The 24,935-nt window shown below is 46.7% G+C and overlaps 1 protein-coding gene across 1 annotated transcript in view; it reads left to right on the forward strand.

The window, feature by feature from the left end:
- The first annotated feature begins 8,155 nt into the window (after positions 1-8,155).
- Raver2 (ribonucleoprotein, PTB binding 2) overlaps positions 8,156-24,935 on the forward strand; it is a 79,326-nt gene continuing 62,546 nt past the window's right edge. Inside the window, exon 1 of the mRNA XM_059254576.1 lies at positions 8,156-8,394. Coding sequence (XP_059110559.1) covers positions 8,179-8,394 — 216 coding nt within the window. The 5' untranslated portion in view covers positions 8,156-8,178. The remainder of the gene's footprint in view (positions 8,395-24,935) is intronic.

A 24,935-nucleotide genomic window follows, 5' to 3' on the forward strand; every position in this document is an offset into this window, starting at 1 on the left:
TTTCACCTCAATTTTGAGTGTATGGGTGTAGATAACTGGTTTAATGTTACAATTGGCCTGAGCAAGTTTGAATGAAGAGATATGCCTATTTATAAGAATGGCCAGAGCCATCAGGCAATAGTGGCACACACCTGTAGTCCCAGCCTGTGGGAGACTGGGCAAAGAACTGAAAGGTCAAGGCCAGCCCACAGGAGTCTCTACACCCCAAGTCTCTCCCTTTTTCTGTGTGTGTGTGTGTGTGTGTGTGTGTGTGTGTGTGTGTGTGTGTCTTTCTCACTTTCTTTCTCATACGCACACACAACACACTCTCTGGGGTGTGTCTCAAGGAAGACAATATAGAGAGACTTTGCTTCATTGGTTTCTCTGAAGCCACCTTTTCCTAGTTCATGTCCAATCTATTATCTTTTTCTGAGTATTTAAATTTATTTCCCTATTCATTTCCATAGCTGATATGATGTGGGATGCAGGAGAGCAGCAAGTGCTAATGTTGCAGGAGGCAATTTCTAGTCACCTCGGATACAGAGGGAGGAGGCATGTGGTACCAAATCTAGTTCGGTGAATGGAGCAGTATAATTGGCATTGTTTATAGAAGCATTGGTGAGGGGTTACCTACAGGAAGATGGCCAACCTTCAAGCATGACACCTCTTTAGAGCTCCCCTCCCCCAGCAACTGTTAATAAATTATATATCTTGGGAGAGAGGTGGGGTCTCACCAGCCAGTGAGCCCTCTCCCCTTCCTCAAAGGAATTATCACCGAGCCCAGCCTTGTGAGGGTCTCCTATAGGCAATCACAGTCTCTCTGATTGTAAGACACCAGGAGGGCCAGAGCTCCACAACCCAGAAGCTGGTCCAGTTGGTGATCCAAGATGATGTCAAGAGCAACCAAGGTCAAATCTATAAAGACTTAGAAACCAAGGAGGAGCTGAGCTGGGAGCAAGGCTCACGGGCTGGAGATCACAGCCTCCCCACCTCAGCTCCTGGAAAGGCAGGCAGGGACACTGGCTCGATGCATTATGTAGTCCAATTACTTTTGCCTGGTGTCTTTCATTTTCGCCTGCTCTGCCTCAGGAGATGGGCTCACAAAGTATAGAAGTCTGAGCAAAGAGCCCCTCTCTGGCCCTTGACTTATTTGGTGAGGTTCTTGAACTTCTCTTTCAAGCCACACATGCAGCCTCAATGATGTTTGGGTATAATTTTCCAGACCACAGTTTCTAGACTGTCTCCTGCAAGTACTTATCCCATGTGCCCTGTGTTACCTGAAAGTCAGATGCAGAACTTGAGCTGCTAGACTCCACTACCTAAGTCGATGCGTCTTTTACCTGCAGTATCCTCTCCTGCCCCACATTAGATCAGGCATACCATTCTCTCTGCTGCCAATTGAATATGTTACCAAGAGTTTAAAAAATAAGAAGCATTCCTTAGCATTATTAGCATTTATATAGCCCTTGGGCCGAGCCTTCCACAAAGAGTATTTGTGCATATTACCTTAGCAAATCCTCCCTATAGCCTTTAATAACAGACTTCTGTGTGTCTAGAGACAAAGTGCCTGGGATTTAGCACATTTAAATATTGCCTCATGGTTCATGATTGCTCATAGGTAAAGGCACTTGGTGCCAAGCTTGACCACCTGAGTCCCATGCCTGAGTCCCACATGATAGGAGAGAACTGACTTCCACAAGCTGTCCTCTGACCTCCACATGCGTTCTGTAGCATTCAAACACACACACACACACACACACACACACACACACACACACACACGACACACCCTGAAATAAATACATTTAATAAAAAAAAAACTCTCATGCTTTTTATTTTAAGAAAGAGTCTCTATGTAGCTTAGGCCAGACTAATATTTCTAATCGTCCTGCCTCAGCCTCCCAAGTGCTGGCATGGACTACCACATCTGGCTTTTTCTCATTTTTTAAGTAGCTCTTCCAGTTACACAAAATTGCAGTGAGGTCGTTGGACTCTGGACCCTGCTGTCTTGCTTCTGTAGAAAACTTAACTCTGTTGTGTTGGTCTCAGGAAACTCTCACAAATTCAGCCCTATCTGAGTCCTAAAGTAGGTGTTTTTACACTGAACCTGGTGGCCACCTGCTGTGTCCCTGACAATGTACCCAGCCTTCCCTGCCTGGCATTCTCAGTGGCAAAGAGGTACCTTTCAACCATGTGACAGGTCAGTTATAGAGTTCAAACACCATAACATTAAAGAGAGAATGAAGACTCGGATAACCCACATCAACCGGAGGGACCCATGGCTCTCTTGTCATTATTCTTCCCTGTAGGAACTCCAGGGAAACATTTCACTTTGTCTAACACAGACTGCACTAACTTCCTCCATTGTTTTCCAACAAACTAAACTTACTGGGCCATTTCCCTGCCGAAAATCCTCTGCATTCCTGTTCCCTTTGGACTTGACATTGATGCCACACTGAGGCATTCGATTAAAACGGAATTAACCTCTTACAACTGGAATCATCAACGCCACACCTTGATGCTTCTGATGCCATTGGTGCCCTGTGTGCCCTGTCTCAGGACTTGCCTCGCCTCACACACAAAACCTCTGGTCTTTCAAGACCCGACTTTCTCAGGATGTGCTCCTCAAGTCAAAGTCAAGCCATAGCCTGAGCTATATTGCGCACGTTATTAGCAGCATTAACCAAGCAAAGCGCGAAATTCCTGAGATGTAATTACTTACTCTAGGGAAAGATCCACTTTTGAATAAAAATCAAATCCAGTGCCCTGTGCTATGTCTGGTACATTGTAGATGCCTGTTATATATTGTGTGATAGTCAAATGTAATGCTCTTATAATTAACACACTTCACCTTTTCCCCTTTCTTGTCTTCCCCGCTCCCCCACCCCTGGCAGTCACATGTGCTCCACAATGGCCTCAAACTCCCAATGTAGCCAAGGATAATCTCAAACTTTGATTCTCCTCCTGAGTGATGTGACTATAGGTGTGCGCCTCCATTCCTGGTTTATATTGTACTGGGGATTGGACACAGGGATTCTGCATACTAAACAAGTCCTCTACCAACTAACAATGCTTCCCCAGCCCCACTTAACTTATTTTAGTCCTATTATCATAATATACAATTATAATGATTGAATACAAGAGGCTGTTTTTATTAGGAGTAGCAAGGCTTATCACACCTCTGCGAGAATTTCTCCCAATTGCAACTCAACCATCCATGTTTTTTAAAAAAAAGTCTAAAGTGAGCACATGGCTCATATTTTAAGAGCAAGATAATTATATAGATCATGATAATGACCCATGGATATTGGTAAATCCATTGCAGCTTGATAATTACACTCCAAGGAGAGTTCAGATTAGACTGTTCCTTCTTTTTTTCTGCAGAAGCTACAATTTAGAGTCTTCTTTAAAACCTGCAATGAAAGGACCTCTTCAGAATCATCAAGACTAGAATTCTCAAGTCCTTGTAGCTTTCATCTCTTTCTTTTTTATGTGGCAAGAACAATCAATTCAGTTTTAAAATGTTTCATCAGTACACTGTTATTTTTTCCAAATTCTCTGAAAAACAGTTGAAAAAAAGTAACAAGAAAGGATTGTTGATCTGAAACCTGGACAACTGTCATCACAGCTGAGACAGAGAGAGAGAGAGAGAGAGAGAGAGAGAGAGAGAGAGAGAGAGAGAGAGAGAGAGAGAGAGGACTCATTCACCAGACTTGACTTCAAACAGCATTTCACTTAGAATAATTTGCTGTAGGTTTTGAAGTCAATAGCAAACGCGCCATTGGGAAAGGACTTCAGGCAAATGCGGCATTGTTGAAGTCTGGTCCGCTCACCACCTCCCAGGGCTGCCCCTGAAGTTCTGCTGGTATACTTATTAATTACACTTAATTATAATCATTATATAATTCTCCCCTAGTGAGGCCTGACCCTCATCTGTCAGGACGTTTATTGTATTTTTTCCCTGTATTCTCAATGCCTTTATATATCTATTGTCTAGAATGTAACCGACCTTTAATAGATGTTTGTCAAGGAGACGGTACTCATTTGGATAAATATACGTTCTGAACCTTAATGAAGGAGTCTGGATACAGCACTTGCTGAGGCTATTCTTGGTTCTTGCCCACTTTGAAGACTATCCCTTTCAAAGTCCCTCAGTTCTATGAAACCGGGCTCCATTTAAATTTAAGATGCATGAAATGTAAATCAAAGGAATAAAGTTTAAAATAAAAGTGAGATAGTTTTGACAGCAGAATATTGTGGGTGGGAGCTGAGAGAGAAGCACTTTCTTGCAGTGCTCATGATGAAAGAAACTGAAGAAAACACTTCTGAGTTACAGTTCCAGATCTTTAAAATATGCTCGCTCCCAGGCCGGAAGTCACTTTCATCCTTTGTTCTCCAAATATAGACACAAGGATATTAAACCCACGCAGATTACAGTAGATTAAGAAGTCTACTATATCAAAATTAGTGAAGTACATATAGTCATCTTCATCACAGAGCAATCTACAGCCCCAAATGATAGTAATTTTAAAATATTGGAAAGGAAAGATTTCATATGATAGACTGTGGTTGGTGTTGTGAACTTGACAAGATCTGGGATACCTAGAAGGCAAGCCGCCAGGCACACTTATGAGGGATTATCTCAATTAGGCTAGCCTATAGGCATATGTGTTAGTCAGTGTTCTATTGCTGTGAACAGACACCATGACCATGGCAATTCTTATAAAGGAAAACATTTAATTGGGGCTGGCTTACAGTTTAGATGTTCAGTCCATTATCATCATGGTGGGAAGCATGGTGGCATGCAGGCAGACATGGTGCTGGAGAAGGAGCCGAGAGTTCTACACCCAGATCCATAGGCAGCAGGAAGAGAGAAAGACATTGGGTCTGGCTTGAGCATCTGAAACCTGAAAGATCGCCCCCAGTGACATACTTCCTCCGACAAAGCCACACCTATTCCAACAAGGCCACACCTCCTAATAGTGCCTATGGGGGCCATTTTCATTCAAACCCCTACAGCATACCTGTGGGGGTTTATCCTGATTCTGTTAATGAAGGTGGGAAGACTCTGTGTCTTAATTTACTTTCTGTTGCTGTGATAAACATCTTGACCAAAGCATCTTGGAGAAGAGAGGGCTTATTTCATCTTGTAGCTTACAGTCTATCCTGAAAGGAAGCCAGGGCAGGAGCCTGGAGGCAGGAACTAAGCAGAATCACGGAGGAACACTACTTACTGCCTTGCTCCCCATGGCTTGTTCAGCCCACCTGCCCAGGGCTGGTACTGCCAACATGGTTGGGCCTTCCCACATCAATCATTCATCAAGAAAAGGCCCCACAGACTTGCCTACAGGCCAACCTTATAGAGGCAGTTCCTCAACTGAGGTTCCCTCTTTCCAGATGACTCCAGCTTGTGTCGAGTCGACACACATACTAAAACATAGCAAGCAGTACACCCTTCCCCTGTGGGTGTCCCTCCTCTCTGGCTGGGATCCTGGAGTGTGTAAGGAGATGCGCTCACTGCGTTCTGCTCCCGATTGTGGATGCAGTGTGACCAGCTGCCTCATTGACTGCTCTGCTAAGGTGGACCCTGCCCTTGAACCATGGGCTGAAATAAGCTTCTTCTCCCTTAAGTGGCTTTTGTTGGGGGTATGTTTTAATCATAGCACCAGGAAAAGAGATAAAGTGAAGTGTTTATAAGGTGAACTTCATATTAGTAACCGGTTAAAAACAAACTGAGGCAATACTGAGTACATTCACAGCACTGACCAACCTCTGAGTCTCTAAACATTTTCTATTGCTTCAAAGGGATATGTGAGCCTGTGGAGCCGTTGTGTCCAGTGATGTGAGCCTGTGGGGCAGCTGCGTCCAGTGATGTGAGCCTGTGGAGCCATTGTGTCCAATGATGTGAGCCTGTGGAGCCATTGTGTCCAATGATGTGAGGCCATGGGGCAGTTTTGTCCGGTGATGTGAGGCCGTGGGGCAGCTGTGTCCAGTGATGTGAGCCCGTGGGGCAGTTGTGTCCAGTGATGTGAGGCCGTGGGGCAGTTGTGTCCAGTGATGTGAGGCCGTGGGGCAGTTGTGTCCAGTGATGTGAGCACGTGGGGTAGTTGTGTCCAGTGATGTGAGGCCGTGGGGCAGTTGTATCTAGTGACGTGAGCCCGTGGGGCAGCTGCGTCCAGTGATGTGAGCCCGTGGGGCAGTTGTGTCCAGTGATGTGAGCCTGTGGGGCAGCTGCGTCCAGTGATGTGAGCCCGTGGGGCAGCTGCGTCCAGTGATGTGAGCCCGTGGGGCAGCTGCGTCCAGTGATGTGAGCCCGTGGGGCAGCTGTGTCCAGTGATGTGAGCCCGTGGGGCAGTTGTGTCCAGTGATATGAGGCCATGGGGCAGTTGTGTCCAATGATGTGAGGCCGTGGGGCAGTTGTGTCCGGTGATGTGAGCCCGTGGGGACGTTGTGTCCGGTGATGTGAGGCCGTGGGGCAGTTGTGTCCAGTGATGTGAGGCCGTGGGGCAGTTGTGTCCGGTGATGTGAGCCCGTGGGGACGTTGTGTCCGGTGATGTGAGGCCGTGGGGCAGTTGTGTCCAGTGATGTGAGGCTGTGGGGCAGTCATGTCCAGTGATGCGCTGGCCTCAGCCCTGTCTACCCGACTCTTGGTTTTGCTCTGTGGATTTCCCTGATCCGTCTATGAAAGGAACCGTACAGTCTGTGACTATTGTCTCTAGCTTTTTTCACCTGAAGATCTGGAGGTTCACCTGCCTTTTGGCAGTAGTTGTCTTCCTTTTATGGCTGAAAAATAATCCTCCATGTGTACAGACTGCAATGGGCCTGTTGGTTCTTCGTTCTGTGTCTGTGGGAATAGGGCTGTGCAAATACTGGGGTACTGCCCTGAATCACTTTAATAATAAGTATTTGAGAACAGTTTGAGGACTAGTAACCAATATTTTGGGGTAGAGTGATTAAGAATGACTTATTTTATATTATTTAGAACATTGAGCCTAATCAGACCAGATTCCATTTCTTCACACGTAATGTGAAGGAAATAAACCTTGCCTAATTGGATTTTTAAGTGAAATCCTGTAACATACTTAGAAAAATGTGGGTGGCACCTGGTAAGTACTGAATTCATGATTTTTATTTGTGTGTGTGTGTGTGTGTGTGTGTGTGTGTGTGTGTGTGTGTGTGTATACATGTTCCCACGGAAGCCAGAAAAGGACATCGGATCCCCTGGAGCTGGAGTTACAGATGGTTGTGAGCCATCTGAATTGGGTACTGGAAATGGTACTGTGTCCTCTGCAAGAGCAGCAAGTTCCTGTAAGGGCTGAACCATCTCTCCAGCCCCTCCATGATATTTAAAACCCCTTATTACTTTAGTTATGTTTAAAACATTTTCCTTTAATGCATTGCATGCTTGAGTTATACAGGCTTTTTAAAAAAATTTTAGTGCATTTTCATGGGGGCACACTTAAGGTGAACGATCCCATTTACTAATGGTCATTCCAGCTGGGGCCAGTCAAATGCTGTTAGATTTTGTTGATCTCGCTTTTCTCCTTCCAAGTGTCAGTTCAAATAATCAAGGGACTTATTCTCCTGCTCTCTCCACAACTCTTCCAGGCTTTGTTTCTGCTTCGATTTGTATTGCAAACATAACCTGCCAGGTTGTCCATCTTAGGGGACATGACCAAGGAAAAACAATGATTTCTTATACACAACTGGGAAATCTGTTATGCTCAGGTCTTATGAAATATACCAAACCTTTCCCCAGAATCTCTTCTTCTTAGATAAACCTCTTACGTTATTTTTCATGGATAACTTAAACTTTGCCAAATACGCACATCTTGGTATATTAGAATTGAGGCCAAGAGTTCTCCTGGCTGTGCAGTAGGGCCTTGGGGCGCCCAGGTTTGGGAGGCGAGGCCAAGCACAAAGAGCCAGGGCAGCGTAGTCTAGGGGTTCGAGTCCCACCACCACACCGCATACTAGCTCAGGCAGGTGTCATGGGGGAGGGGCGGAGCATCGGGGGCGTGGCTGGGCTGGACTGGGCGTGTCTCCGGGCTCCGCCCCCTCCCGCGTCGGCGGCTGCGGCGCCTCCCCCGCCCGCGCGCCCTTGCTCCGCGTCCGGCCCGCCTCGCCCCCGCGCGGCCTCTCCGCTTTCTCTCCCGCTTCGCTCCGGCCTCGCCGAGTCTGCAGCGGGGCGCCGGGAAGATGGCGGCGCGGGGAGGCAGCGCGGGGGGCGCGGGCCTGGGATCGGGACCCTCTGCTGGGACGGCGGGGGAGGCCGCGGAGCCCGCGCTGCGCCCGGGAGAGGTGGCCGCGCTGCACCCCCAGGAGGTGGCCGCGCGGTTGCAGCGGATGCGGCGGGAACTGAGCAACCGGCGGAAAATTCTGGTGAAAAACCTGCCCCAGGACAGCAGCTCCCAGGTAGGGGCACCGGGCTGGGGCGAGCGGGCTGGGCTTGGGGACACCGCAACCCGGAGGAGTCCATGCTGGTCCCTGCGCCTGGGAGAGGCAGAGAGAGGAGGAAGGTATGCGCGCCGAGCCCAAGAACCCTTTGCCTCCACGAAACCCTTCTGCTGCCTGCGAGGGCAGCGAGTTGGGAAACTGAGGCTGAGAAAGGGGGAGTCGCTCATGCAGAGTCGGGTTGGGGGGTGGAGTGGGATCCGGGGCGGCTGCCGCCACGCCTGGCCGGGACTTTGTGTTCCCTCCAGCCCACCGCGGCTGTTGTAGGTAAAGGCGCGTGGAGGGAAGCTGGGGAACTCAGATTTAGGGGACTGGCTTCCGGAGCCTCTCTCGAGAAGAGAAAGGGTCCCGCGTAGGGTGTTGGGGACTTGGATTGCCACGGGGGCGGGGTCACGGGAAAGCTGGGAGAGTTCTGCTGCAGGAGCACTTGACCAAGTTTGTATGAAACAACTTTGCTCCGCTTGCTAAGGCCGCAGAGAACGGAGGTTGATACTGCGCCGGAGACTCTTGCAGCCTTCTGCCAAACCAAGTATGGCAGGATATGTTCCTCAGTGGCTTGCGCGGAGTTTAAAGTTAAGCTGCTCCGTGCCTTTAATCCAGATTAACTGTTGCTTCTGGATTAGAAAGCCCGGATCGATTTAACTTTTATTTTCTGATTGCGAAAGTTAAAAGCTTATTGTAGGAGATCTGGAGAATTTGGAGGATTTACCTGGGGTTCATATTCATTCATTCTCAGTCATAGTTTCACCCCCTACCCCCATTGTCTCTCTGTCTTTCTCTCTCTTTCTCTCTCTCTCTTTTGAGACAGCATCTCAAGTATCTTAGGCAGGCCTTGAATTCCTGATCCTCCTTTCTCCACCTACCACGTGCTGAGATTTCAGGTGTGCATCACACACTCAGCAAAATAGCCCTTTGTGTGTGTGTGTGTGCGTGTATTTCTTCCAAGACTTCATGAATGCATACCACACTCTACCAGCTGAGCTACAACCCACGGGATGTTATCTTTCTCGCTTTTCTTGTGCACATGTATGCATATGCATTTGTTTTTTATCAAAAACATGAAACAATGTAATATTCTTTAGGTTCCTTACATGTGCAGATGCTTGCACATTTCACATATAGGTATTCGGCTATGCAAACTAAGTGTGGTGAGCTGCCCTGGTCGATAGGCCCTCGAAAGGAATTTCATAAATCTAGATAGGGCTGGTTTATGAAATTCCTTTGTGGTCCATACACAGAGTTGCAAGAGGACTGGCTAGTGACATTTGTAGGTTCTCTATGACTCACAGACGATGACAAACGCCTCCCTCATTACTGTTGGTAGACCTCATGTAGAAACAATAAACGTGAGCCTGCAACTTCATAACGTCTAGGTGGGAACATCTCACCATTCCACTTAGAGGTGCCACACTGCCTCGTTTCCTCTGTCCGGTGATGCTTTGGGTCACTACCTGAAGCACCTCCACAAGGGAAAGGCAGCCTTCCCGCTCTGAATAGGGAAGGTCCCCATGGAGCTCAGGGGGAGGGGGGCTTGGGAGAAGCAGATGGCGTGTCTACAAAACAAATTAGGCAAGTATCGACTCTGATAGACAATCTAGCAGAAGATGGAGAAGTGTCTGGATTTCCTCTGTAGAATGTCAACTATTTCTGTTCTAACATTTCCCTGCATGAAGTCTAAAAATATTTAATGCAAATTCGAGTCAGTTCTGCCTGTTCTTGCCTCACTGTTATCTTTTGCATTTGTGTTCCCAAAAGAGGTGGAAAATAAACCCGAGGGTCTTAGGAACTATTTCAGTCCTACCTCGTATCGATGATGACAGAAGGCTTTTGGAGACTTACATCTGCGATTGTTTGAGGGCGGGATGTATTTTTTTTTTTTTCTCTCTCTGTTATAAACTTACGATGACGCTAAGTCTCAGGATTTTCTGTAAAAGTAGCAAGCTTAAACTAGCCAAAAAATTGGTCTAAGCTAAGATGTTTCAGTGAAGTCATTTAAATTCTTACCCCAAGCTCAATTCTTTGTTTTTTTTTTGTTTTTGGAGACAGGGTTTCTCTGTGTAGCTTTGGAGCCTGTCCTGGAACTCTCTCTGTAAACCAGGCTGGGCTCGAACTCACAGAGATCTGCTTGCTTCTGCCTCCCGAGTGCTGGGATTAAAGGCATGCGCCACCACCGCCCGGCCCTAAACTCAATTCTTATGCCACTTTTTCTTTCAGAACTGGAGATTCACCTAAAAAAAAAAAGTCAAAACAGAACTGCCAGTTAGTGGTTTAGCAAAGGTTTCCTAACATGTCCTGACATCCTTCTTTTCTCTAGTAGTGTGTGTAATAAAATGCTTTGATAGCTCTGATACACAATTTTGAAGTCTAAACAGATCAGTGTTAGATTATGTGTAAAGTATGTTGGAGCATGTTCTTGACCCTCCCCCACTTCCACCAGAAGTCCCCAATCCTCAGTACTTGTTCATAACTAACAGTGGCCGATGTTACATACGTAAGTAAAGTAGGCTTAAGAATGTTAACTTCAAAAAATAATGAAATGAAAGCCGAACAGATAATTTTTGTTTAATATTGGCTGTTTTTACTTATCCAGTAAAATCCAATTTTTGTGTTGTATTTTCATGAACATGTTCACTATGACCTTTTTTTTCCTTTTGGGTTTTGTCTTTTACTAACTTCCCTCAACAGTGATTTTTTTCCTTAATGGCTGTATTTTTTTCTGTTCTCTTTTGTTTTTTTGTTTTTTGTTTTTGAGACAGGGTTTCTCTGTATAACAGCCCTGGCTGTCCTGGAACTCACTCTGTAGACCAGGCTGGCCTCTAACTCAGAGATCTGCCTGCCTCTGCCTCCCCAGTGCTGGGTTCAAAGGCGTGGGCCACCACCACCACCACCTGGCTAGATTTTGTTTTCAATTTACTAATCAAAGTTTAACTTTATTATATATTTTTCACCAGGAGAGACTATATTATATTACCTGTACTGAAACGTCATACTTAACTGTTTTTAAATGACTGTGTTTAATTATTAATCAGATATTTGAAATACTCCATTTCTAGATGAGTTTGTGTGTTCATTCATTTATTTTAAAATATCACATTAAGGGCTGGCCTACTTGGCTTCCTGTCAATGTAACTAGAAGCTATGACAGAAAAAAGGGGGGTGTTTCAGTTTACAGTTTATTGTTCATCATCAGGGGAAGCCAGGGCGCGCAGCAGGGCAGGAACCTGGAGGCAGGAAGTGAAGCAGAGGCCTGGGAAAGCTGCTCCCCGTGGCTCCCTCCCCGTGGCTTGCTCAGCTGGCTTTCTTATACCACTCAGGACCACCTGACTAGGAGTAGCACCACCCACAGTAGCCAGCCACAGGATTTCTTTAATCCTTCCGAGGTTGTCTCTTTAAAAGAGTAAAAGTAAAATCTCTGTGTTTCTTTGCTTTTTGTTTTTACTAGTACATATTCATTGAACCAAACAATTGCCCATCATCCTTCCCTACTCTTCCCTCCCGCTGGCCCCTTCCTCTTCCCAACAGGCCTCCTTCTTCCATCTCCTATACAGTCACGAGCTTTTAAATGCAATGTTTCTTGCTGAGAAAAGGATGCTCTTGCCTAAACAGATCCCCCCCTTGCCTGTCTAAGCAGCACCCGGCTTTCCCCCTGAAGATCCACTTCTACCCGGCTATGGTGTGGATGGGCTTCCTCTCTGTTCACCTCACAGAAGTGACAGAAGCCAAAGAACCTGATCCTTCCCCTCTGCCTGAGGAACTGGTTAAAAAAAACCAGGCAGTAACTGGACCTCAGCCCATCTCTGCATAGTATTGCCCTCCCCAGAGCGATCAGTTCATCCGGAACAACACAGGAGACCGACCGGCTGCCTGCCGAGGTGGCTCAGTGGGGATCGGTGTTTGCTCCTGAGCCTGGGACCCACCTGGTGGAAGGGAAGAACTGATTCCTGTGAGTTGTGCAGTGTGCGCCTGTGCGCGTGAGCACACACAGAGAACAAATAAATAAACAAATTGTTTTTTAGGGAAAATAATCTTTCTCCTCCCTGGGGCACACGTTGCGGAAGTGTACTGGCAGAGGACCATGTCAGAACTGACAAAAGGCTGAGAGGCTGAGCTAGAGTCCTTTGAGAGTGCGCACACACCCCCACACCTCCCCCCTCCCCCCTCCCGCCATCCCCCACCCCCCTCCCCCCACAGCTGACCTCCCTCCAGGTGTCATGATTGCTCCAGCCCTTGGTTCTCTTGGTTTCTTCACTCCTTACAAACTGGTTCTTCTTAAAAAGGTGTATGTGTGTGCACGAATATGTGTTTGCGTGTGTGGAGGCAAGAGGACAGTTTCACCAACTGGTTGGTCAGTGAGCCCCAGGGAATCCACCTGTGTCCCCTTCCCTAGTGCTGGGATTACAAACACATGCCAGCATGCCTGGCTTCTTTATGTGCACTCTAGGGGTTAAGTTTAGGACTTTGCACTTGCAAGGCCAATGCTTTACAGACTGAGCCCCCTCTGGACCTCGAATTGGTTCTGCTACAACAAGCCATGGTCTAACAAAGAGTCTTAATCAAATGTGAAGTCTCAGCATTTCCCATCCTTCCGGGATGTAGAAGACCTCTCTTGTTTCACAAGAGGGATTCTAGCACACTTTTCAAAAGTTTATTTTTAATTGTGTGTAGGTGTGTGTCTGCATGCACAGATGTGTGTGTCAGTGCAGGTGCTGGAGGCCAAAGGCTTTGGATCCCCTGGAGCTAGAGTTACAGAAGGTTGTGAGTTGCTTCATGTGGGTCCTGGGAACTGAACTCTGGTCTCCTAGAAGAGCAGCAAGTGCTTCCCATTACTGAGCCGTCTGTGGAGCGCTAACAAGTGTTAGGAACTGTTGTTGTGTATGTGACTGTGAGGTTGGAGGACAGCTCTGTGGAGTCGGTGCTCTCCTCCTACCTTTACCAGCACCAAGCAGTTGGTACCTTGCCCCACTGAGCACGTTGTCAACACCTTTTGTTTCATAGGAGGCGCGATGAGCAGCGATGAGCAGCAGTCCCACTCCATCCCAGACAACTCCCATAGTTATACATTGTTTAATTGTATTGAGGGTAGAAAATTGGTTTCCTTTGCATGTGACCATTGATCCTTTTTGACTAATAATTAGCACCCTTCAGCTCACTGTCTTTAGGACATGATTCCAAGTCTCCCGATAATCTTAGTCATTTTCTCTGAATACACATCATCACCCCTTTGCCATGGTCTGTCTCTCTCTCTCTCTCTCTCTCTCTCTCTCTCTCTCTCTCTCTCTCTCTCTCTCTCTCGGTTTTTTCAAGACAGGGTTTCTCTGTGCAGTTTTGGTGCCTGTCCTGGATCTCTCTTTGTAGCCCAGGCTAGCCTCAACTTCACACAGATCCTCCTGGTTCTGCCTCCTGAGTGTTGGGATTAAGGGCGTGCGCCACCGCCGCCTGGCCACCATGGTGTCTCTTAAAATGTGGCTCCCCAGCTTGAGTCTTAAGAAGTCTGTAGAGTTCTCTTTCCTCTGGGTATCTGTGATAATAATAGGTTAAAAGTTTTTGTGTGCTTACCATCACCTGGATCACAGACTTATACAGTTTGCCTCTAAATGTCATTTCAAGGCTGCACAATCAAAATTCCTTACTCCCATTTTATTGATAGGGAAACAAATATAAGCTTAACGTTGAACAAGTTGCCTGAGACCAGTGAGCTAATTAGGGGTAGAGTGGAGAGCTAGCTTCTTGTTTGATTCCAAAGCCTGTGTTCTTATCTCACACAGTGCTACACCTACAAATCCTCTCCCACAGGCCCAAATTTGTAAGTGTGTCAGAGGACAGGGATCATATCCTATGCACCTCTGTGTCAGCACTGTTTAACCTAGAAGCGGCTGAGAGATGCAGAATGGAAAGGGACTACCTGCGTTGTTCTGAAGCGCTGCACATCTGTTTATGTGCCCGACAAGCTCACACTGTGGGGTGCATGAAGACGTGCTGCAGTGTATGACTGTATTAGCTCTTGCCAGTCAAATTGTCCCAGTCACTTAAAGTTATCCAATTATGAGTCTGCTGAAAGCTGTGTCTTCTCTCCAAAAAGTGCTCTTATTCATAACCACTGAAATCCATGAGTAATTTCAAGGGGTTACGCATCTCTTGTGGTTTATCCCTGATCTCACTTGAGGATTGTAGACCAGGTTGGAACATGTTGTTGGTGGCCAGTGCCATTCTGATTGTGTCGTGGGACATCCATCACCTGTGGGACATCACCGGCGTCTAGACCGAATTCTGGTTTGGTTGTAAGATGCCTCCCATGGGCTCATGTATTGGAACTCTTGGTCCTCCAGCTCACAGTACTGTTATGGAAGGTTGTGGAACCTTTAAGAGGTGGAACCTCTCTGAGAAGTGGACCTTACGGTTTATAGAGTGCCCTGCCTCCTCTACAGTCTCTGCCACAGCTCATCCTTCTCCATGATGTCCTGTACTCCCAAATCATGAGCCATGGTGAACACAGACCGTGTGGGGACCTAAAGCCACTGAACTTCCTTTCGCCTCTCTTCTTTTTGTCTTCTTTTACCTTAAAAAAAAAAAAAATGGTTTCACTGAGTAGCCCGGGCTGGCCTCATTTGATTTACAGCCTTCCCGCTTCAGCCTCCAGTGTGCTAGCATTACACACGCTGGTGCAGAGCTCCAGCACAGCTCCTGAGAACTTTCATGAGGGACCTATGCAGCCACACCTGTGTGTGGAGATGGGCGTACCCCTGGGCAGTAATGTGAATCAGGCGGCTTTTTGAAATGTTCTTTTTGAAAATGTCAATCCGGAAACACGTCATCTCTGCTGTTAGTCTGTCATTCTGGGTTACTGTGGCTGGCACAGAGTAGCTGTTGGCCAACATTTTCTTTTAAGAGATATTTTGGGGGGGGGGGGCTGGGTGTAATGGCGTACACCTGTAAACCCAGAACTCAGAAGGTGGCGGAAGAGGAGCCCGGTTGAGGCTACATACAAGGGAGCATGACACATGAAATAAGAAGGCCAGAGGCGAGGAAGAGAGATGCCTTAGTCAGCGTAGCTCCTCCATGTAACTGAGGACCTGAGGCGGATAGCTCAGCACCCACACAAAAGCTGGATGTGGTGTGCACCTGTTAGCCTAGTGCTGGGGAGCCAGCCGGGAGGACCCCAGGGGCTTCGGGCCAGCCGGTTTAGCTGAAGTGAGATCCAGGTTTACTGGAAGACTGGTAAAATAAAATAAAATAGAAAGCAACCGAGGAAGACACCTGTTGTCATCCCGCTGGCCTCCACGTGCATGACCATACACAGGTCCGTGCACACATGCATACGCATCTGCACACATACCTGCACACACACACACACACACACACACACACACACACACTGACAAATATATAGATTGAGTAAAGATTTTGTTTGTTTGTTTGTTTTTTGTTTTGTTTTGTTTTGTTTTTGTTTTGTTTGAGACAGGGTTTCTCTTTGTAGCCTTGGCTGCCCTGGAACTCACTCTGTATAGGTTGGCCTCAAACTCACAGTGATCTGTTTGCCTCTGCCCACTCGCACCCCCCACCCCCCAACCCCCAGTGCTGGGATTAAAGGTGTGCTCCACCACTGCCCAGTGTTAAAAATAGTTGATTTAAGTGTGTTAAGAACCTTACCTTGGGGAGTCAGCAGAGCCCAGCTCACTGAGCCTAGGCAGGTCCAAGCCCCTTCCCACTGCACCAAGGCTATGCAAGGTGTCACACCACAGGCACCAGATTCCCAGAAGTCTGCCCATGCACCAGGGACAGATCCTCGATTTGGGGGATATGGGGATGCGGGATAGCTTGAGAAAGAGGGCTGGGGGGTGGGAGGAGGGGGGGTCTGTGGATAGCATGAGGAGTGAGTAGAAAATTTCTTAATAAAGAAAATAATAATAATAATAATAATAATAATAATAATAATAGAACCTTACCTTGGCATTTCTTTGTAAGAAAAATGGTTTTTCTTTTGTTGGATTCAGGGGCAACTTTCTTGAGCCCCTGAACTTCTCTTCTGGGCATGGTGTTCCTAGGTGAAGTTACTGTAGATTAGGAACTGTTCCCTCCTCGGCCTTATTGTCTCTTTCTGTGTTAAACACGTGTTTCCACCTGAGTACCAGAACACTGTCGGAACCCACTAGGCGTTGTTCGAACCTGTGTTTGTGCCCGCCTTCACTCTTTCCTCCCCTGGCCTCCAACTCCACCCCCACCAGCTCCTCTCTTTGATTGTCTGCTCTTAGTTTGCTTTTTATTTCCCGGACTTTGGATCTTCTATTAATTATCCTGCCTGTTTAATTCCTTAAAAAAAAAAAAAATTCAAATTAGTCTCCACTTCCCCCACTTTGGGAGTTTTTGCAGCCTGAGCTAGAGTCGAAGTGGTGAATGTTACAAGAATGTGTGAAGCTGGGGTGCTTTAGATTTTGAAATAGAATTTCAAACTTCCAGAAAAGTTGTGAGTACAGCACCGGGAGTTTTTCTTCGCCAGAACTGCTGCAGTGCACCGACCCAGCGCGCACACACCCAGATACAGTCATGCATCGCGTAATGAGGGTGTGCGTGGAGGGGTCCCGTTCAGTAGTCTTGCCGTTGTGTGGGTAACAGCATACCCTCCCACAGACCTGCATGGTGGAGGTCAGTGACTGCAGATGCCCCCCTGCAGTTAGAAGTTGGGGTGAACACATGAGACTACTCCTGGCCCAAGGTGGCATATTGCTTTACAGTAAACTGTTTTATAAGCAGGTGATCTGTTAAATGCTTCCAAGAAGGCTACAGTGAATATCTAGACGAGTAGCGTTGTTGTTGATTATTTGCTGCAAATGTTGTATACTCTACAGTCTGTAACTATACAGCCTGTACTTTAATATGACTGGTAGTGCTGTTGGTTGTTTATACCAGCATCCCCATGGATGTATGAGTGTCGCTACGTGATTCAACCTTAGCACAGCTATGGAGCTGGTATGTGATAGGAACTTTCACACACACACACACACACACACCCTGCAGTCTTATGGGATCATGGTCCTTATATATCTAGACCATATTTGACCACATCATATGACACATGACTGTACTTTACCATGTATTTCTTTTAAACTGGGGTATCATCTGATATAACCACACCGCCGCCACCGTCAAGGTCCCCCTGGAGCCTCCTAACCTCGGGTTGTGTCTAGGTCTGGCCAGCTGCCCGTCATGTCCTTTGCAGTGAAAGGGTTCATTCAGTTCCGACACTTCATGCGCTTAGTCACTCTGTGTCTCTGGCCTCCTTCAGCCTGAAGTCACCGCTCAAGTCTGTCCAGGGCCTTTTTGAAGATCCCAGGCCAAGTACTTTGCAGAATGTTCTTCAGTTTGGGCATGTGTGATGTTCCCTCACGATTAGAGCTGCGTGTCTTTGGCAGGGATTGTGTTGTTTGGCAGGGGTCGTGTTTGGCAGTAAGGTCACAGGTGATGCACATTTGAAGTTCCACCTCCCTCCCCCATTGGTAAAATTCAGTTTGATTCACTTTTGACTAAAGTAGAGTGTGCCAGGCTGTGAAAGTGTTCCTTTCAGAATGATAAAGATGTTCAGGGAGATTCTTTTTGAGACTAACCATCTTGTACTTTTTGAAGCAATTCAAATGTATTCAGTTACTAATTGACATCGGTACAGCCACAAGGTGTCCAGTTCAGAGGGTGATAGTCCCCTACTATAATTACTTTGATGTTTCAATTGTCTTAGGTTTAGGTAGTGGGAGTTTCACACAGCTCCTCTTTTGTTTTGGAAAAGTTGTAGATTTATAGTAAAAATTTGTAGAGATAAGGAGAAGGCTTGGGACGTAAGTGTGCCATTCTGCAAGCATGAGGACCCAAGTTCAAAGCTCTAGCACCTATGTGGAGAGCTGGCCATGGAGGTAACCCCAACATTGGAGAGTGGGGACAGGTGACTCCTTAGTGCTCCCTGGCCAGCCAGCCTTGCTGAAAAGGTGAGCTTGTGGGTCAGTGAGAAACCCTGTCTAGGCAATAAAGTGGAGCATGGCAGAGGCAGACTCCTAATAGCCTGCTATGGCCTTCACATGTGTGCACATGGGTATGCACACGCTTGCACACTCACATTCCACCGTCACCCCCCCCCCAAAATCCCCCAAAGTCAAAAAGAGCATGCATACCTGAATCTAAGTTTCCCAAAGACAGAAAGAAAAACTGGTTAGAGTTGGTCCCCTGTGGCCAAGGCATAGAGTTTGAAATGGGTAATAATAAAACGCCAGGCTGAGACCTTCAGTAGGCATGGCTAGATGATTAAGAGTTTATTCGCCAAATTAAGCAGTGGGTGTTTATTTTAAGAGAGTGACGTGACCAGATGTTTAGCTGCCAGAACCAAGTGACTTTGTTTTAGTTTTGCCTCCAAGGAATTTGCGTGGTGAACGTCTTGACCTTGTTCCTGCCCTGATCCCTGTTCCAAGGTTAGCTGGTCAGGGATGCAGCAGGCTCTAGGAATGTGGTGAGAGTGAGTGGTTCCTGATTTCCTGTGTTTATTGTTGTTATAGAGATACTTCGATACTACCGTGTAGTGGATCACTGTGTTTGCTGTGCTCTCTGCCAGCCGGAATGAAATCCCAGCTCCGTCTCATGCTGTCTGAGCATGACATTTAAATATCTAGGCTTCCCTTAAAATAAGTCCCCATTTTAAACTCTAGATTTAAAAATCCAGCTTCTGTGGTGTGAGGGTTAAACAGAACACTCTCCACACAGTGCTTGGGCCGAAGTAAACAACCAACAGTTCCCATTAGTTTACTGCTAAGACAGATGCTGAAACTTGATGAGTTTCTTTTTTGGTTTTTGAGACAGGGTTTCTCTGTGTAGCTTTGGAGCCTGTCCTGGATCTCAATCTGTAGACCAGGCTGGCCTTGAACTCACAGAGATCCACCTGGCTCTGCCTCCCAGTGCTGGGATTAAAGGCGTGCGCCACCACCACCCAGCCCTTTATGAGTTTCTTTAGGCCAAGTCAGAAAGCCCTCTTACCCCAAACCTGGAATGCAGGACTTGGGAGATAGCTCAATTTGTAAAACACTTGCTGTGCAGGTGTGAAAACCTGTCATCAATCCCCAGCACCCATTTAAAAAAAAAAAAAAATTTAAAGCTAGGCATGCATGGTGGCATTTGATTATAATCTCAGCACTGGGAAAGTATAGAGACTCGAAGATCCCTGAGGCTCACTGACTATCCAACGAAGCCCATCACTAAGCTCCAGGTTCTAGAGAGAGAGAGAGACTCTGCCTTGAATTAGAACAAGTTATGGGCCAGTGATTCAGTGGGGATGTAGAGATACTTACTGCCAGGCCTCCTGAGATGAGTTCTAGCTCCAGGAGCCACATGATGGGAGAGAATCAACTCCCACAGATTGTCCTCTGACCTCCCCACCCATGCTGTGCCCCCCCACACACAAATAAATAAACTGAATAAAACATGTTTAAAAAACAAAACAAAACAGACAACCAAGGTGGACAGGGTTGGAGTCATGCACCTATCTTAAAAATTGTTTTCAGTCTAACTGTAGGACTTTTGATGTTTTCCTGTCATCATTCCTCAGCATCTAAGTGTCAGATTAGTAGATTTGGGAATTGCATTGTATGAGGTTAATTTTCAGAATTGCTGATTGAGGCTGCAGAGATGGCTAAGAGGGTAAAGTGCTTGTTGCAGAAGCATTAGGACCTGACTTTGGATCCCCTGCATTCAGGTGAAAAGCTAGATGTGATGACAAGAAGCTGAAATCCTGGCTGTGGTGTGAGGCAGGAGGATCCCTGCGGCTTGCTCGTCCACCCGTCTAGCCAATTAGTAAGCTCCAGGTTCAGTGAGAAACCCTGTCTAAAAAACAAAGGTGGCTTGTCACCAAGATGGCTCTGAAAGTGAAGGAAGCCTCGTCCCTTCTTAAGCCAAAGCGAAGGCCTTGAAATCCAAGAAGACTATGTTGAGAGCTGCCCACAGCCATGTCACCTACCTGACAGCCGAAGACTGATGCTCCAGAGGCAGCACGAGTACCCCCCGCAGGAGCATGCTCCGGAGTAGCAAGCTGACTACTCCAGCATCATCAAGTACCATCTTAGCACTGAGTCAGCCACAGAGAAGACAGAAGAAAGAACACATGTGTAGTCATTGTGGATGTCAAGGCCAACAAGCACCAGGTCAGACAGGCTGTGAAGACACTCTAGGGCATTGATGTGGCCAAAGTCAACCCCCTGACTAGGTCTTGGTGGAGAGAAGAAGGCATGTGTTTGGCTTCCTCCTGGTTATGATGCTCTGGATGTTGCCAATGTCATTGGGCTCATCTAAACTGTGTCCAGCAGCTAATCCTAAAATACACATTTTTTTTCACCATTAATTAAAAAAAAAAAAAGGTGGAGGGGACTAGAGAGATAGCCTAGCAGTTAGGACTGCTTACTACTCCTGCAGAAGACGTGGATTCCGTTCTCAGCATCCACAAGGCAGCTCACAACTGTCTGTGACTCTAGTTCTAGGGGATCTGACACCCTCTTCTGGTTCCCTTGGGCTCCTGCACACATGTGGTACACATAAACTCATGCAGGCACATACATACACACCTATGTATTGGTATTTTATATACTCGCATATCTAGTATTAGGTAACCATTTATGGGGTGAAAATACACAAGTGGGAAAAGTTTAAGAAGCCTTGATTTAGATAACGTGTTCTGTGGTTGCGGTCTGTCCTAGCCGGCTTTCCTTCCATTGCTCTGACAGGGTACCTGGGGAAAGCAGCTTAAGAGGCAAGCTCAGCTTGGCTCATGGTTTTGGGGGGCTTAGCCTGGTTTGGGCTGGCCCCATCGCTTCTGGACCCAGGGTGAGTCATGGTGGAAGAGGTGATAAAGGAGGCTGCTCACCTCCTGGAGACAACCCAAAAGTGGAGACAGAGAGGAAGGGACCGGGGACAAGATTTACATTCCGAAGGCTTGTCCCCAGCAGCCTCTCTCACAAGTGGGCCCCCACCTCTGAGCCTCACCAGCCACAGACAGCCATGCCAGCTGGGACCCAGGCCTTCAACACCTACACGAGCCTTTGAAATAACCCCACTTAATACCCTAGTAGGTCTTGTTCTTGGAAGCTGATGTTCTGATCCAAAAATTCATACAGAAGTGCAAAGAGCTTTGAATAACCAAGGTAATTGTGAAGAAAAGGTTCATAGACCAACACTACCAGATTTCAAGAGTTATTATAAATCTGTAATAACTCAATAGTGTGGCACTGACTTGGAAAAAACAAAAAGGACCAGATGCCTAGATCAGTGGAGCAGAACTAGAGTGTCCAAGAATTAACTCACATGTACCATAGCGGCCCAGCCAGGCCGAGAACCACATTTTCCAATAAAGTATCCTGAGGGAGGTTGGGAATTCTTCTGTCCAAAGTTGGCCGCTAACACCACTCAGCAATTCCTTAGAGGTGAACCATAATCCAGAGTGAATGTTAGGAAATAGTGACCTTAGGTAGGTAAAGATGTCCTCAAGTAGGACACACAACGCTCTCCAGAAGAGAAGATGTTGATAGATGGAACTTGGTTAAAATTAATGACTTCTCATCAGAAAGACAAATTTTTTTCAAAAAAGCTATATCATAGGCTAGAAGAAAATCCTTCATATTTGACAAAGGACTAGTATGCAGAATTTATAAAGAAATTCTAAGTTGGACATGGGAGCTCACCCTTGTAATCCTGGCGTTTGAGAAGTTGAGACAGAAGGAAATGTGGGTTTGAGACCAGTCTTAGTTACGTAGCAGGACAGCCTGGGCTACACAGTAAGACTGTCTTGTTGTTATGTAGTCGATCAGATGGGGGGGGGGAGTTGTCTATTATGTAGTTGTGGTTGTCTTGGAACCCACTCTATAGACCAAGCTGTCCTCTAACTCACAGAGATCTACCTGCCTCTGTGTCCCAGAGCAGGGATTAGAGGTGTGGGCCACCATGCCCTGCTTAGAGACTCTTAAAAGAAAGAAAAGGTGGGGGAGGGAGGAAGAAAACCAAAGGTATTTTACAAGTCAGAAAGATTCAAGGGCTGACAAGGTGGCTTGGTGGACAGAGGCCCTTGCCGCCAAGCCTGATGACCTGAGTTCACTTCCCAGATCCTGCATGGTGGAAGGAGAGAACTGACTCCCACAGATTGTCCTCTGACCTCTACACATTCACTTTAGCAGGCTCCCTCTCCTTCCCACACAATAAACAAACGTAAAAAAAAAATTAGAAAAGTTAAATGACCCAGTTTAAAAATGGCCAGAAGGTTAGAGCAGATACTTGTGTTTGGGAAATGCACATGGCCAGTGAACAAAGAAACAGCAGGGTCTGTGACTCGGCTACTCACGAGGGGGAACGAGGTGAAGACCACAGTTGACTACCTGTGTGCTACTAGAATGGGTAAAAATAAAACACCTGTGATTCTCCAGGTTGGCTCGAGTGTGGGACACTTGACAGTGTGATCTGCTAGTGAGTGTGTCAGGTGCTTCAGAGGTCTCAGAAACTGGCAGATTCGACCAAGGACAAACAAGCTATATATAGTTCTTTCTTAAAGAAAGAAAGAAATGCGTGAGTCTGGCCAAGCTATAAAGTTTCTCGTTTCACAGTTCTGGTCCAAGGTCAAGGACCCATATGAGGTGATGGCTGTGCTGGCAATGGTCCACTGCAGGGCAGGCCATCAGGTGGAGAGGGCAGGGCATTCATGTGTATCCTTCATGTCTCTGTTGCTCTTACAAATCCACCAGTAGTCAGTGGCTGGGCCTTCACCTTGATGACCTTATATAACCCTAGTCAACCCCTGAACATAGTCCGATTAAGTTTCTGCCCTCTTAAGACCTCAGTGGCAATTAAACACCAGCAGGAGCTTTAGAGGAGACAAAACCTTCTTCACATTATAGAATGCCCATGCCATGTCATTCAACAGTTTTATTCTCATGTGTGGTTTTCTCAGAAAGTTTATTCCTAGTTTTAGTCTCAAAAGCTCCAAACTAGAAACAACAGTAATAAGAGGAATTCCCCCCGCCAAACCAAAGATTTATAGATATTTAAGATAGTATATCGTTAGCACAGGTTAGACCAGATGTCCAGTGGGGCAGAAACAGGATAACACACTGATTTGTGTGTATCTGGAGGCTTGTTGTCTGAGAGAGGTCGTGTTATGGTTGCATCTGAAATGTCCCCACAGATTCATGTTTTGAACATTTGGTCCCCAGCTCATGGTGTGATTTTGGGAGGTTCTGGAAACTGGAAATTGAGACTTGGCTTCGCTGGCAGAAATAGATCATGATGGGCAGACCTTAAAGTTTATGTCCAGCCCTTGGTTCCTGCCGCATGTTATTTCCTGTTCTACCTTGATGGGAACAACCTCAACCATACAGTCCCAACATCATAGACTAAGCTGTTCCAGAAAGCCTTCCCCATGATGACTGAGGGGAGCCCTCTGAAACTAAACTGTGAGCCAAAGGAAAGAGTTCCTCTCTTAAGTTTTTCCTGGTGGGTATTGTCACAGTGATGTGAGAACCAACTAATACAATGGCTCAGTGGTGGCCTGACAGCGGGTCATCCAGCTGGGAAGAAGATGAAATTAATTTCCCAAGTGAGACGAGCCAAATTCCTATTTCACACTGTGTTTAAACTACAAGTTCATGCTTGAAATCTCACTTAGGAAACTGAGGCAGGGGGATCAGGAGTTCAATACTAGACTCAGCTGAGACCTCCCATCTCAAGTACCAACCAAACAAAATAAACAGACAAAACGCTAACTCTAAAGTGATTGGAAATTGAAATGCAAAGAGAAGAGATAACTATTAAAAACAAAATAATTTTTATATACTAGATTAAGAAGGATCCTCCTCTGCCTCCCTCCCATCCTCCCCCTCCTTCTCCACCTCCTCCTCTTCTTTTCTTTTTTAAAGACAGGGTCTTATGTAGCCCAGACTGGCTTTGAATGAACTCACTGTATAGTTGAGGATGACTTAGAACTCCCAACCCCTCTGTCTCTACCTGCTGAATGCTGGGATGGCAGGTGTGCGCTCGCATACTCCTGAGTGCTGGGGTGACAGGTGTGCGCTCGCACACTCCTGAGTGCTGGGATGGCAGGCGTGCGCTCGCACACTTCTGAGTGCTGGGATGGCAGGTGTGCACTCGCACACTCCTGAGTGCTGGGATGGCAGGCGTGTGCTAGCACACTCCTGAGTGCTGGGATGGCAGGCGTGCGCTCACACACCCTTAGAAAAGGACTTCCGAAGGCACAGATTCCACAAGCTTTAAGGGGGAAAGAGCCACACGCTTGACTTGATTAAAATGAAAAGCCTCTCTCCACTGAAATCTCAAACAGAACAGCAGACCATGTACTAAGGGGATACACTTGTAAAGTTATTAATGACAAGGACTAGCATTTACAGTGGTTTTTTTTTTTTTTTTTTTTTTTTTTGAGACAGGGTTTCTCTGTGTAGCTTTGCGCCTTTCCTGGAACTCACTTGGTAGTCCAGGCTGGCCTC

The sequence above is a fragment of the Peromyscus eremicus genome, chromosome 2 (genome assembly GCF_949786415.1).
Source record: "Peromyscus eremicus chromosome 2, PerEre_H2_v1, whole genome shotgun sequence".
Taxonomy (NCBI): domain Eukaryota; kingdom Metazoa; phylum Chordata; class Mammalia; order Rodentia; family Cricetidae; genus Peromyscus; species Peromyscus eremicus.